The following is a 16,020-nucleotide window of genomic DNA, read 5'->3' as shown; positions in this document are numbered from 1 at the left end:
GTTTTCACCTACTAATCAATTAGAAACAGATTTCACATTAGGGAGCGCTGTTCAGGGCCAGTCATGCAGTAGGAGCTGAGGGCCTCTGTGTTCAGCATAGCTCTAATGAAGGGCTCACACTAGGGCTTGAGGAATTCCTCCGCTTTTCACTCGCCACACAGGCCTCTCAGCTCGGGCTGAGTCAGCCATCACAATGAGTGTTACTTATTGATTTTACAGTCCTGACATATAGTTATTTAACTGCTAGTACTACATAAATACAGTGAGTTATAATACGGGACTATGAGTTGACTAGCAGGTCAATATGTTGCAGCTGTCCAAATGTTTAATATTCCTAGAGTATATAAATCATAACAGGCTGACCTGGTGGGTGAGTGCTCCCTGCTTTAGCTCTAAATTCAGTTACATCCCTTTGATTTTCCCCCCAAAACCCACAAAAAGACAGTCAAAGCCAGTCTCAAGTACATCAGTCAAATACAAACACATAAACTGGCTTCTCATTCATGCTAAATTTTCACATAATCCCTGATCTGTCTCCGGAGTTTCTGATTGGCCCTTTGCTGGCCTATGGGTCAGCTTTACAGGCAGCTGTGTGTTGGCACGGACGGACCGGCTATAAGGAGGCGGACATGACACAGGCACTCACCCCTGCTGCCACGTGAAACCAGCTTACTCGCCCTGTCTCCAGAGAGCTAGTTCACAGGGACATAAGGTCCATTCGCAAAAGCACTGCCCATCAAAAGGGGAGCCCCAAGCTCTTTATTCATTGTGAATGGAGGTAAACATCATGCAGAGAATGGGTATATTATTCAATTTGCTGCTTCTCAGAAATGATGGGCCCCCTTGCAGTAGTTTTCATGTGCTGTCAGGCAGATCAGCTCTCGAGAACGATTAGTCTTCACGTAACTCTGTGAAGAATAACACATTTGGCATCTCCTCTGACAGACATGAGTATGTTAAAGCCTCACTTGCTAAATCAGGAGAAATAATATGAGATAGAGACGGCTGCATCAAGTTAAGTGAGAGCGCTGAGTGTGAGGAGAGAAGCAGACAAGAGATCACACGACTCGTGATGTGAAATGGTGGCAAATCATTTCCAGTGCTATGAGGCTTTGAATCCTGGCCAAAGTCGATCCTGATGTGATTAAAACCCCAGAGCTAATTCTACTGTGGTACATAAAGGACACTAATTGTGCCTCTCTACTGGGAGGAAGAAAAAACATGAAAGAGTATTTTGATATGAATATCAAAAGTGCCAATATGGAGGATATGGTAGCCAGATGTATGTCAGTATGACAGGCATGTCATAAATATGTAATGAACAGAATGACATTAAGTCACAAAGTCTCCTCCCAGAAGTGCATACAAAAATAATTCAACACTTAGCAGAGCAATTGCCTTATTTACTAGAGAGTTAGGGAATTTCTTGTGTTTATTAATGCACCTTTAACCTCAATTATAGCCTATCACAGAGAGAATGGTAGTTACTGTATGGATTATAAAACATCTTACAGACAAAGAGACTATGATGATTTAAAACATGAAGCTGACACTAGAGTTGGTAGAGTAAAAAATATTTTTGTGGTTTCCATTTACAAGAATCTTAAGCTCAGTTCATAACCCATTTGAAAAGGGATTTCATGTCTTATTAAGGTCACTGTCTGAGTCATTTGAATGTTGATGAAATGTACAATACTCACACAAGAACATTTGTTTGCATCCTTTTCCTATCACATGATCTCAAAGCTTTATAACACAGGTCAATGAATGAGTTTTTTCTTTTATTTGGAGTTGAATCTGGTGATTTCAGTTGAAGCTGAAGGAGTAAAGTTAAAGCAGCGGTAGCATTAAACCTCTCTCACCTGCGTAGCGAAGAGGAGCGTCCTTGTCCAATGCAATAAGAGGGGGGTCTAGTAGTACTTTGTCGTCATTTTCCGTTACGATCCCGTGGTACGTTGTCTCGATCCATGGTTTGTGCTTATTGACTGTGAGAAACAGAAAGAGGAAATGTCAGTGCTGATTAAAAAAGTTTATGCAAATTATTTCTGCGCATAGGTGAAAATCTTGATCAGCAACTTCTTTCTCTTTCACTGTTACTTATTAGCTATTCAAGTGTGTTTCAATAGTCTGATATCATCAGTGTTTTCTCAAACTGCTAGTTTGAGTTTTATCTTCCCTCCCACTGCAGCCAAAGTAAATTTTTAATGAGTTTCTGGATGCTTTTATTACTATTTTTAGAAACACTGCACATAATGAAGGCATCACCTAAAACAGAAGCAGGCAAGCCAACAATGTGCACTTAGTAACATTTGGCTGAAAGAAAATCTCCTTTTGCACATCGTTCCCCATCGAAAATACAAAAGGCTGTATTATGCTTTAAGTTCTATTGTTCAATTTATCTGAACTGAAGACAAATACTTTCAGCATGATTTTATAATCTGCACCAGAAATGTTCCAAGAGCCAGACATATCCACAATCTGTATCGGTTAACAAGATTTGACAGGAGTATCACAGGGATGATAAATGCTCTTGCTATGGTTTGAGGAGCAGTAGCTGGGCTCATTATATAAAGCTTTATGTGCTATACGGCCTGGGAAGCATCCCAGCTGCAGACATGACTCTGTTGTAGCTGGCGGCTGCAGAAAAAGCTGCAGTGAGTGACATATTTGGGATAGTGTAGGACACAGGATGACGCAGGGGAGATGCAGCTCTCTTACAGCCAATATGGGCTAACTGCTGAGCAGAGGGAGGGGTGGCAGTCTGTGTTACTGATCTGTAAAGGTGAGGCTAACTATGGCTGACAGCAAGCTGTGAGGGACAGAGACACAGGGAGAGGTAACCAAGCCAGGCAGATTTCCTGACCATAAGACAGTAACAAAAACGTATAAAGAAAATATCATGCCTTCACATAGGCCCAATGCTATGTGAAGTCAACTAGGGCTGCAGACTGCAACATTATATAATTGTTCAGTGCAAGGCCTATTTACAAGCAGTATCACTTATGAGAAAGTACTTTGAGGAAGATGTAACCGTTATTCTTTATTTGCTTCTTCTCTGACCTCATGTAAACCCCTCTGTCCTTAAACACGTGGTCAGTCAGTTTCAAAGTAAACTGTCTGATAAATTCAATGCAGTTAGGTCATGCATTCAAGCTAATCCCTACTAACAAAGAACTGCTGTGGTAGCCTGAACAATCAAAGTTAGGAAATCAATGATGGCAGCACAATAGACATTTGTGGATTTGTTGAGAAGTACTGTATCTCAGCATGCATGTTTGATACAGCCGTACGGTGGGCTTTTACAATAGTTGCCACATTTCTGAAATATTCCGCCTCCAAAATAAGGTTTAGATCAGGATTACTTTAAGCTAATAGCTTACATTTGTATGTGTTATTTCTCATCATATAATCATAGACCTTTTCTACAGTACATCAATAATGGAGAGCAATATAAAAATATTTCCTTGGTTCTTTGTTAAATGCTAATCAAAACATGAAATGTGTAAAAATTAAATCCACAGCCGTGTCATGCTGCAGAAAGCTTTCACATAACACATTCATCATCTGACTAATAGAAAGACGCCTAATGTTCAATGACACCATTTCTGCTACAATTATACTTTGAGCGTCAACCAGTAACCAGAGAAAAAAACAAACGGCATTAAGACATGACGAGGATGTTTTCAGACGACTTTGAATGGCATTCATCGAAATCCAATTTCTGTGAAGCAAATTACTTACATTTGTGCCTTCACATAATTGAGTTTAATTCGCCGTCACTACAAGATCAATGACAATTAATTACAAGCTCCTTGCAGAGGATTGGCGTGATTTGACAAAAAAAATTAATTAAAAGTAGACAGAAAATGAAAATTTCACAGTTAGAAATAAACATTTAAAATGTGTCAATGCAAAAACTCATTGGCTCCTTTACGACTTCATAAGAATTTAAAGTGCTGGCTGTGCATTGTATAATTGCTTAATGTTACATTAGCTGAAAAAAAAACATCAATAAGATGGCTAAAATGAAAGTGCATGACGCAGTGAGGTAAGAGATACTTTTATACTGCAGCTAGTCCAATGTCTGTATTTAGAGGCATTCTATGCCTTCATTAAAGAGCCGACAGCTTAAAGATGGCAGTAAAGGACTGGAGAGGAGGCCCATTAGTCAAAAAATGGTCTCTTGCTATGAAATTGTAACAGTAGTTCAAGCATTTTGAACCTGCCATGAGTACTTCTATTCTAAGTTCCTGAAAATCACACGTCATACATATATTGTAAAAAAAAAAAAAAAAAAAAAACATCTCTGGTCACAAGCAGTGTTTGGTAGGAATGCATGGATGGGATAGCCACTAATTTGGAATTAATCAAACCCAATAAATCGTCTAAGCTGAGCGTCTCGTGACTTAAAATGAGTTGGATGTCTTAAAACAGATTGCCTTGCCAGACTACTACAATAATCTGCTTTAGCCTCTACAGATACACACTTACTGTTAGCCAGGTCACATGCTGGCCCCACATTTTCCGTGACTGGCTTATGGCCCTCAGCACGGAGCTGCACGGAGCTGCACTGAACCATCACTGAACGGTACAACGTCAAAGCAAAATTATCAAATCTATTCAAGTTTATTCAAGACACTTCAGCCTGATCCTGACCAATAGCAAGACTGCTGCATTGTGTGTTATTGTCTTCAAGGAAAAAATTCAATGGACTCTAGTAATGCATGTACTGTATCTCATCATAGCCTGAGAAGCAAATCTTATGTTGCTTTCACACTTCAACAAAATACCTGAAAAATTCCAGAAATCTATGGGTTGAGCCGCAGGAGTGAACCCAATCAGCCGAATTTCTCATTCAGACTATGTCAAGCACTTCCATGTCACTCTTTTTACATCATGCCTTGCCTCCGAGCCACACCCCTCCAACCCGAAAGGGCTCTTGCTGTGAGGAGCATGTGTGAAGAACTAACTAACTAACAGACTGGCACTTACAGACTGTCATTTGAAGGTGGAATACTTATGTCCCTGTTACAGCTGTTATATTGGCACTCCAATATAACGTTGTTACAGATGCAATGTGATAGTACAAGGGCAGAACTGCAGTCTGTAAGGGAGCACTATCCCTAGGCAATCCCAAGCATGCTTCACCCTCAAAGTCCAGTTTTTTTTTCCTAGTGTACAGTTGCTCATGGACAAACACAACCACGTGCTGACGGACTGAAATGTTCTAGAAATTCATGTACAAACGGCAGAATTTTAAATAGAGTTTGACACAAGAGAGTTGATTTCTTCAATTTAAAAAACTGCCCTGAGATGGGCAGAACAGGTCAGTTGAAATAAGTAATGAATATGCCCAAAGATGGAGAAAGGTGGAGCTGAATAAACATGGCACAGGGCTTTAGGCCAATTTAAAACAAATCTGCCTTTACAGTGTGCATCACCATTAAATCCCCTTTTCACGCACACACACACCCCTCCCATGAAGTGATATCTGAAGCAAGGTTTTATTTTAAGCGTGAAATTCTCACATACATTGTGTGAAATTGCACACAATGATCCTTTGACAAGATGGCTTCATCAGCCCCGTGAGCCTGCAGTGAATGGAAGGAACATTTTGTTGAGGTGTGAGGAGCTCGACAATCAACATTGGAATCAGAGAAACCGCGATTTGATTAACACAAATCATTATCTAACTAATTATACCTGGATGTATAATTTCATAAACTATAAACCTTGAAACTGGCTGAATTGTAAGTGATGAAGTGGTTTGTTTTTAGGAGGAAAGGCTTTAGGATTTAGGATGGAAGGAGATTAGGGAAGGGGCTTTGAAGTGTTTGAGGCAGTCTGAGAGGGGCTCACTAAAGGAGAGCTGAGGATGTTCAGCATGGAAGACTGCCATTTTCTTAATTTAACTGATTAGAGAACCAATTCATCTAAAGTAATGCATACTCACTACTGGCCCAATAACAACCTGCAGACTCAGCACTGTATTCACATTAAAGCAGATAAATGAAGACAACACTTTAATGAATCAATCAACATTAGACAGATATCTCTGAAATACTACAGAACATGCTTGAGAAGGCAGTTTCTGTGTTTACCAACTCAGAAATTACATTATGACTTTTCCTTATAATTTTCTAACACATTGTAAACCAGGTGGGTATTGATGTGTCACGTGTTGCTTTATTCAATATGGGATAACATTTAAGTAGTATATTCATTTAAAAATTAAATATTATATTTACAAAAAGTCAGATTATAATGACAAATAACCATAACAATCTCTCACAGGCCAAGGTGACTTCTTAAATAGCTATTGTCTGACCAACAGTCCTGACTGCAAAGATCTTCAGTTTAAATGTATAAAGATAGTTAAGAGCAACTTGAGGTGTATGGATGCACGAATCCAATTCTGGTTTTAGATATCAGATATAAAAATAGCTATAGCTGGTATCAGTGACAATTGGCCATTCTATTCATTTCAGTTCTATGCTATTCTGTGTTTAGGGCAAGCATGTGTGTGTATATGTCACTGTCCAACAAAGGCTAATCAGTTTGGATGTATTTACGCTTGTGCTACACCAACAAATTCTATGACTAGCTGCAATTTCTGCAAAGCCATTACTTTCATTAGGTGGTAGAACAAAGGGTTAATCAAAAAAATAATGCAGACAAACAAAAAGAACAGAGCTGTTTACTGTGCCGACTGAATTGCAAAGAAACTGGAAACTTCCCAGTGATGGTTAGCTACAAAACTCTTGGAACCACAGTACAGTTTGCCATCATGAAAATATATTTCTGAGAACACTCTGCCTGACCTCTAAGAGTGTTTGGAACACCTATCTGCAGAGTTGATGGATGTCAAAGTTATGAGCCTCACTTAGTGCAGACACCTGGACCTATAGTGAATAGTGAAGTGCTACAGGCTAAAAACTTCCATTGATCACACACCAGCCACTCGATTTCAAGGAAAGTCTTCACTTGTTGAACCTCATGTTGGAACATGAATTGAATGTTAAACTGAAAATGCATGGTTAATTGTTAATACAAAATAATACTTTCTCGATATACTCATAACATTTTAAAATGTTGAGGAATGCAAGCATGGTATTTTGTTTATTATCAACAATTAGCTTTAATTAATGTAGTGTTACGACAATAATAAATGAAACCACGTACAAAATCAAAAAGGGCAGGCTTCAAAAACGTTCACCCCAGTGACTCACCATCATATTTCTACCAAGTAGAAATCATCAGCCTCAAAAATTCAGATAGAGAGCAATGATTTAGACAGGTACAGCTGGCTCTTTTTCTTCTAGCTAAATAATGGACATCAACCAGGCAGGGTTATGCTATGCTAACCCTAAATATCACAACGTTTGTAGATAACCCTAAAGTTTGTTAATCTCAGAAATCCCACATCAAATTAACCCAACTATCTACTGTTTTCACAAACAAACAAATTAAGCCTGAATCCAGCAAACACAGGCTGAATAATAATGATGCATCAGAAGCTGGGGACAAACACACAGCCGTCTACAGACACACAGATGGCAACACACTACCTGGTATGCAATCCTGTTACAGTACGCAGCAAATAAAGCCAATGGCATTTAATCCTATAATGGGATGTGTCTATTTCATTCACTGATAGGTCAAGCAACAAGCAAGAAATAAAACAAAAGAAAAGTGAGGCTCCAAAAAACAAATCACTGCCAAATTTGTATTATGGATGTCTAACAATGAGCATGATAAAATGTATTTAGTAAAAAGCTCCAGGTAACACCTGGGGCCATATTCACAAAGCCTCCAAACTAATAAGAGTTGCTCCTGGTGACACAATTGTAAGAAAATTCTTAGAATCACATCATTTTCTTAGAATTTAGGACTACCAGTACATCCTTGTAAAGATCAAAGTTATTCACAAAGCAACTTAGCCCTTAAGGGTTGTTTCCCCCTAGGGAACCGGGCCCAGATCTGACACTTGTCTCCAAAGACACGTACAGTACTCAGGTACCATGCCCGAGTCCGATTAAAGAGGTTGACCGCTATATGGCGTAATTCTAAACGGCTCCTGTCTCTTTGAAAACCGTCGTATCCACGCAGCATAGGCCCGTTTCATCCTCTGAGCTGCACAGTAGATGTGGAAGTAGAGGAGGTTCGTTGTTGGCGACTCAGAAATAACAAAGACATCCACAGTTAGCAGGATGGACTCAGTCTGCTAGTGGTTGCCATGGTTTCTTTCTTCTTTCTGCTTTTCTGATGCTTCTTTCTGCTTCTTTAGATTTGTAAACCAACTATGTGCATTCCGTTATCTGCTATATAGTGTCGGTTGTGTACATACGCAAGTGTACTCGGGTACAGAGCAACGTTACTAATGTAAACGCAAACCAGCTGGGGAAGAGGGGAGGGGGGAGCAATCCAGTTTGGGCAAGGTACGAAAAATCATGCCTAATATAAAAACGCCCTAAGAGAGCTCCTAAGGTTACAAACTGTTATGAGTAGTAAGGAAGATTTTGAACAGGCTTAAGAGTTTCTCAAGCGGAGAAAAAAACAGAGAAATATTCTTCAAACGCTGAATGAAGAATATTATTAATGAATCATGGTTGAGACAAAAGTTATTAATGCAGACATTTTAATCCATCTAGGACCTTTTTCAGAGCAAAGTAAGACCTATGCAAATCACAGCTTCTGAAAGAATGTGTCATATCTAGTAACAGGGTCAACCACACCTCCTCACTAGATAAGAGTTTCTGTCCCTTCTTTGCTCAGAGATGCTCTTAGAGTGTTCCCAAATCACTCCTAAGCTGGGACTCCCTGCCAAGTCAAGAGCTCCCTGAGGAGATTCTTAGAATTTTTTGTGACTAAGGAGTCCAGTTTAAAGATGTCCCAATGATACTTGAAGGGAAAGCTCGGGTAAACGAGATCCTTTTGGAGACAGACAGACAGACAGACAGACAGACAGACAGACAGAGCAGGGTTTACATCAGCTGACTTTTGACACAGGTGGACCGGGAAAAAGTACTTGGTGTGACTGTGTGTGCCAAGGTGTTCTGTGCCAAGCCATCTACTGATCAGCTCTATGTGTCTGCCACCTGTGCACCCGTTTGAACCACAGTGGGTGTTAAAGGAGGCCATTGACGATTACATTGTTTTCCTTTTTGAAAAGTAGGACAAGTTCTTTACCTGCTATGTTTTCAAAATGTTTTGTTGTATGGCCACATTGTTTACTGCCTGTGTAGTATATAATGTAATAGGAAAGCATGTATCTATGTATGTTTGTATGCATACTGAAAGAACATATTTAAAATATTAAAAAAACATAAGAGGCTGCTTGCATTTTGTATTGTGTTCAAACCTACAAACAACAATACACACATACTGTTTGCACAAATACAAAGTTCACATTCTTATTATACAAGAAGCGTCCTAATTGAGACAGTTAATGTCCTTAATTAAATATAAAGATATATTAAATTGTATGCCCATTACCAAGATAAGCATCACAAGATTCCTGCCAATAGACAACCCATGTCTATTTCACTTAGACAGTTCTGTAAGACTCCCCCTTCTTAGAACTTTAAAAGTTCAGTATTTGTTGCAAATGTTTTTAAAAGGCTTTGTTTCAACTTTGTTTCTGTCATTTAGCTCAGTGGTTTTCAGAGTGGAGTCCCAGAACCTCCAGAGGTCCCTGGCAATCTTTTTACATTATATCTCTTTCTTTCTTATCACCAACAATTAAGGTCATGGTTTCATACAATTTCTTTGATAAAAATATCAAGCTAAAATCCCAATCACATGAGCAACCTTGGGACATATGACAATTAAGGGGTCCTTGATGTGAGAAAGTTTGAGGACTATGGTTTTAGATTGAATGTGGATCACAAACTGACTTGGTTTTATTCAGTGTTCTTTTAAATTTTATGGTTAAATAAAAAAAAACATGCATCCATAATTGTGATTTCAATGAAACAGTTTAGTGATAGCCGCAATAACATTCCAATTGTGATGATGAGAAAATGCATCCGTCTGCATCCCCAATTCAATCATTGGCCGACACATAGCGTGGTGGACAATTTAAGTGGGAGAAAAGAATATTAAGTCCTCTTTGGTATTAAGCATCGTCATTGTGTGGTCATATTGCAACAGATTTAAGGGGACAATTAATGGTCTCTTGTGGATTAAATAGGCCACGCTCCACCTCTACATAAAAACACTGTTTGTCTGCTGATTTTCTATTAAATTGGACCAAAAGTAAACTTTCAGGATGAACACTTTTTAGTGAATGCCTTCACTGACTTCTTCCAAAACCCCAACAAAGAACAGGGTAACATACGGACCATTCTCATGGACACAAAGACAAAGCCCCATTATGTTTGCCAGGCTCTTTTATTGAAGCCAAACCTTTACAGTTTAACCTTTTAACCGTGATGAAACACTTCCTGCGAGAATTTAAGGGCGACAATAGGTCCTGCTAATCCTGAGATTCAATAGGATGCCTGTACACTCTCTCTCTCCCACCATGGCCTTGCTGTGTTGTATCTTCTACATGGAGAGGAAATACAATCCTTCTGCCTTAAAAATCATTGTCAAAAGCTTTGCACATATTTAGCCACTGTATGACCCCAACAACTGTTAGGGACAGAAGTGAAAACATTAATACCAGACAGCTTACATGCGACTGGTCACCATGGGAGAAGCACAGAAACACAGCACAGCTGTGAACAGACTGTAGCAGCATCACTGCAGCAGATGATCAGTTTGTAATTATCAGATGAAGCCTGAATCTCTGAGGGCATGTTGTGTAACCATGATGATGATGCAGCCAAATGTCAGGTTGTGACATGTTGAGGAGTTCTTGTTTAACAATTTAACTCATATTTTACATTTAACTTCTGACAGCCTGCAAGCATTCGTTTTATTTGATAACCTACTAACAGGAAGCTCCATTACATCCAGATTTTGCAGCATTTTAATAATTCAAGAATCTATACAATCATTAATTCCCTCTGGACTAAAATGTGTATGTTCTTATGGATTTAAGATTACATTATAGTACAAACTACAAACCATCACACAGACTGCACACAGTTTGAAAGCAGCAAGTGAATGTGTTCAACATTGATTAAAAATTCTGAATAACTAGTCCACACTCTGGTGCAAATGTTTGATTACCCAGAATCATAAATAAATTAAAATCTGGAGCAAAACCTGCCACTCACAGGCACCAGTACAGGCAACAAAGTCTCTGAGCAGAGTGCAGACTGTCTTACTATCGTTAAAGGCTAAATAAAGCCTTTCTGTTGCCAGGTTGTTATTCTTGTTTGTGCCATTAGCTGCCTGCACCTGTACACAGAATAAATTAATATCTGTGCTCAGGTGATAGTTAGACCTTGGTGTTCCCAGGGAGACAGTTACACTACCAGAAACATCTGACATACAGAAATTGTAACCAAATAAGTGTAGGTATGAGATGCATACAAATCTGGGTGAAGCAATGACTTCAACTCTGCACCAAGGTGGCTCTCTTAATTCTGTCAACCAGCAATAGTCATTGGACGATCTGCTCACGCTCTAAAACAGCGGGCACACTTCTATGTTTGCCTTGCCTTACAAGCTCCTGAGCTTGTTGACGCATGCCTTCACTATCACAGACTGGGGACTGTTCTAGTAAGCCATGCTGACCCTTATAGGAAACCCAGACCTCGGGGGCCCTCACTCCAACACAGTGCTCACACAGGAGAGCCTCTCAGTTTCCATGCCAGGCAACAACATTTGTTTGTCCTTTCAGCCATCTCAGCCGCCCAGCAGAACGAACACACCCTCAATGAGCGCGGTGCTCCTCTGAAGATGGGGGTTGGGAGTCGCAGAGCCTTGAATGCAACTCAATCACCTCTCTGTGTGGATGGCACAAAAGAACCAGTGAGAGTGGAGAAGTGAGAGTGAGACGGCTGGAGCTCTGCACAGGCAGCTTTTGGGTGTAGCTGACCTGCGGCAGGTAATGTGCTCTCTGGTTACCTGTTTCCCATGGAGCCTGAACCTACTGTAAATGTGAAAACACCTAATGTGATAACTTCCAAGTCTTCTTCTCTAATCAATGTGACTCTAGGGAGAAGGTCACAGACACTGAAAAGCTGCAGATATGGTTTGAATTTTGACCTCTGTGCTCTGGTTTTATTACACTGCTTAAAGATAACTCGATAATATGGGCACCAGTGACCATCACTTTCAGAATTAAGTCACTCTGTTTCAGTACTGCCTTTATAAGAATGACAATGGGTGGTTTAGAAAGATTACATTGTTTTTTTACACTGTTCCAACCCAGGCTTAAGCAGTATTTTACCTAGAACATCAGAAGCCGTTTTCACATACGCAAAAAAAAACTCACTGCCATTAATAAATAAGTAAATATTTCGAAATTGGTCTACATATTTGCAGATTAGTTTAAGCATTTGTGGATCTTTTTACACATTTGTGGATCTGTGTGTGCATTTGTGGATCTATTTACGCATTTGTGGATCTGTGTACGCATATTCAAATAGTTTTGCCACAATAATAGCTCCATACATTTCTATGCGTTGTGCAGCAGTCACAGTTTACAAATGTCACTCCCCCTCCTATTGGCTCGAAGTGAATTCTCTCACATCAGCTCAATCGGACTTGCTGTGGAAAAAGTACTAGGGGTCTGGCAGGAGAAACTCTGGGAGAAGTCGCGAGAATTTGAATGTTTGCGTTCACATATACAGCTCCTCCTGGAAATATCCTGATTTTTCAAGGCGATTTCTGCAAGTGTGAAAGCCCTAATACAGTGTATCCTCATCCTGGATATTCCGACTCTTTCTAATGTTGTTGTTTCATTTCTGTATATTGCCTTTAGCTTTCCATTTTGAATGTATTACGTGAACCAACCACGGGCTAATAAGATTGTTAACTGCTTTCTAGGTGGCCAACACAACTCCCTAGTCATCTGGCACAACTTAATATTCACAACTGAATGACCCATTCTTGACAGTTCACTGACTCCATTCAGCCCCTGAAGGCACCAATGAGAGCATAGTCACAAAAGACCAAAATTGAGTCCAGTATTCTCATGACCCATCTTCATAGCAATGACTGGCATATTACCAAACTGAAATGCTTCAACAACTTAGCACTTTCAGGGGGATTGTCTCATGTACAAATTCTTGAGGGGCTTGACTTGTGATCTTTCAAACAGTCCTCCAATTGTGACATGCTAAGTCAAGATCCTGACTCTGAAGCCTGGCCCCAAAAGCCCTTTGTTCCTCTGAGAAACTCTGAATAAATATTCACAAATGTTAGAGTTAACTTCTAGAAACAGGGCAACTGAGTAGTACAAGTATACAGTTATTCAGGGAAAATAAGGGTAAAATGTTCTGAAATGTTTTTTAATTCACATAATCAGTAATAATGTTTTATCTCACTGTCATGATAAAGCAAACTTCTTTATTTTTTGACTATTTCAGAATTATTCTCTGATATCATTTAACACATTCTTAAAAAACATATTTTCTATCTTACCCAACTTAAATACAGATTTGGCTGAGTTTGACAAAGTTTTTGAAATTCTGTTTTATTGTCCAATGATTTCTTGGAAATTAGTTGTGAACATGTCATGGATACTTTAAAGAAATGTTTCTAAAATTCTGATGATGATTTACATTCAACTTTGACCAAAATGTTAATGCCATTCACTAATAATTGGTATATTGTGATGGTAAAGGTTCATCTGTTGCTTACTTATGCTCTCCCTTTCTGTAAGTTTTGCAAAGTTTTTTAATGGACAAGGCCTTTATTTTGCTGGGAAAATTGGAGGTTTCCATTAAAATTACGGCTGCTATTGGCCAATCAGAAATAAACATGCAAATTTAGAGGTTCATCCAAAATATTTGCTTCCCGAGTCTTTTTTAGTTGCATGTAAGTTCAATGACATGATGTTAAGCCATGGATCTTATAGTGACAAAACAAAGAGGAATACATGGAGCAGATCAATCAACATACAAAATGTGTCCAATCAATTATTAACAACTTCAAGTGACACACTGACGACAGCTTATAAAGCTCTGCCCTACACAAACACCATAAACAGACTCTGACTCCCTTCTTTTCCTTTGGCATCACATTTGTGGACATTAGCTGTCATCCTGCAGACATTTAATGATATTATTTCTGAGAAGGAACAGTAATGTAATCTTATGCAGAATAATGATGGCATACGACTGTGTTACAAGATCTGCAAGGGAGAAGTGAACAATGGAGTGTTTGTTAGCTGTGTTAGTCCACATAGTTTCTGCTTGCCATAACACAGCGAGATGACATACGTCACACAGGTTGTTGTGTCAAAGGAGAAGCTGTCAACAACAAGTAGCAAATCAGAGCGTATTTATTTCCCCTGAGTCACCAGGTCACTGATGGCCCTCATCATCCTACATTTGGTTTATGAGCTTAAATAATTAATAAAAATATATATAGTAGAATAGGTTACTTTCATAAGAACAGAAATCAATGATGGTTTTTGAAGGCTGACACCAATAACGTTTTCAAAGTGAAACTGCTACAGGCCTAAGTTAAAGATAATCTGAAAACAATTGTTTTGACTACAGCTGAAATTATATGAAAGACAAAAGATGTTTAAGGGGGATTTTAATGTGAATAAAATATGAGTAGAATTAGTCTTCTATGAACCTTCTATGTCAATAAGATGAAAAGCGTATTTTAATGAGGCTGTGGTCCTGGAGGAATTGCAGAGGTGTACCACCACATCACTGACTGATGAATATTCTAAAAAATAAAACACTGACCTGATACATTGCTCCAAGCATAATCAATTGAAGGCGTTTCCAATAAATGTAAGACAGGGGACTTGCACACTTGCGCATAACCTATAATATTTACTTCTTCCCTGCCAGCCAGGTGAACAGAGCGCACACTCAGCACCACACAAAGCAGGGCCCCTAATTTGTTCAACTAAAATTTCTTAATTGGATGACGAATGAGCCATGAAACTTCCCAGCAGCCAGCTTTTGCTCTGTCTGGCTTTGTGTACACAGAGGAAGCTCATGAATATCTGCAGACCTAATGTTTGACTGTGGAACACGAAGGCACCCAGCAGCTGCTTATGGGAACAAAAAAAGAAAAGAGACCTTAAAAACAAGTGGACCAAAATGGTGGGCCAGACAGAAAACGCAAGAGGTGTCCATTTGAAGACATTAGTGTTGGACAACATCAAAGATCTTCAAGCATAAGATGCTTTCAAGCTTCAAAGACCTGCAGATGATTTCAATTTGCACCACTATTACGCACAAGAACATTTCTGTGCTAGCAATGTAATGACTCATATAGTCTAGATAATAATTTTTAAATGAATCAAAACCTATTTCTTCAGATCCTCCAGGGTTTATTGTAGACTTTTAATCAGTGATTCATGTTTGTGTAGGTGAGCAGCTGGGGAACTCATCCACTGCAAATATTGATAAATACACCTGAATGAATCTCTATCTCTTCCTCTGTTTCTGCAGTGATAACATCAATTCATAAGCATCTATGGAGAAATCAGGAACATCAACAAAATATGATATGATTCCTGATCCACTGCAAGGGGGCTGGCAGTAAAAATAAAAAAATAAAAAATAAGACACACCAACAAGCCATGAAAACAAAATGCTAGACTGCAAGTGACAAGGGGAGTTGCACAAAATAAGCAAGTGACCTTTGGTTAATAAGCACTCAACAAGATGGTGATTTCACAGGTCTGCGTTGCTGATAAGGACAGGAAAGCCAACAGGTGCACTTTGCAAACACACACTCGCCTATAACATAAAAAGTCAGCGTCACACACATGAGCCAGCTTTTGATGGATGAAAAAGAAATGAAGTTACTGCTTGGAAAAGGAAGCCTCCCACTGCTGTGCATTCTCAGCTGCTTGGCATGGAAACAGGGAACAATATCGCTTAGTTGGATGTCCCTGCGCAGACTTTTATAGGTTTCTTTACCCCTTTC

The 16,020-nt window shown here is 39.3% G+C and overlaps 1 protein-coding gene across 4 annotated transcripts in view; it reads right to left on the bottom strand.

Moving 5' to 3' along the window:
- Positions 1–16,020, bottom strand: part of clstn1 (calsyntenin 1) — a 36,349-nt gene that overhangs the window by 18,813 nt on the left and 1,516 nt on the right. For all 4 annotated transcript variants that reach the window (XM_020632292.3, XM_020632295.3, XM_020632294.3 and 1 more), the window contains exon 2: positions 1,863–1,985. In XM_020632292.3, coding sequence (XP_020487948.1) covers positions 1,863–1,985 — 123 coding nt within the window. The remainder of the gene's footprint in view (positions 1–1,862; positions 1,986–16,020) is intronic.

Source organism: Labrus bergylta, chromosome 12 (assembly GCF_963930695.1).
Source record: "Labrus bergylta chromosome 12, fLabBer1.1, whole genome shotgun sequence".
NCBI lineage: Eukaryota > Metazoa > Chordata > Actinopteri > Labriformes > Labridae > Labrus > Labrus bergylta.
Note: the sequence above shows the minus strand (reverse complement) of the source record. Positions and strands in the feature narration are given on the sequence as shown.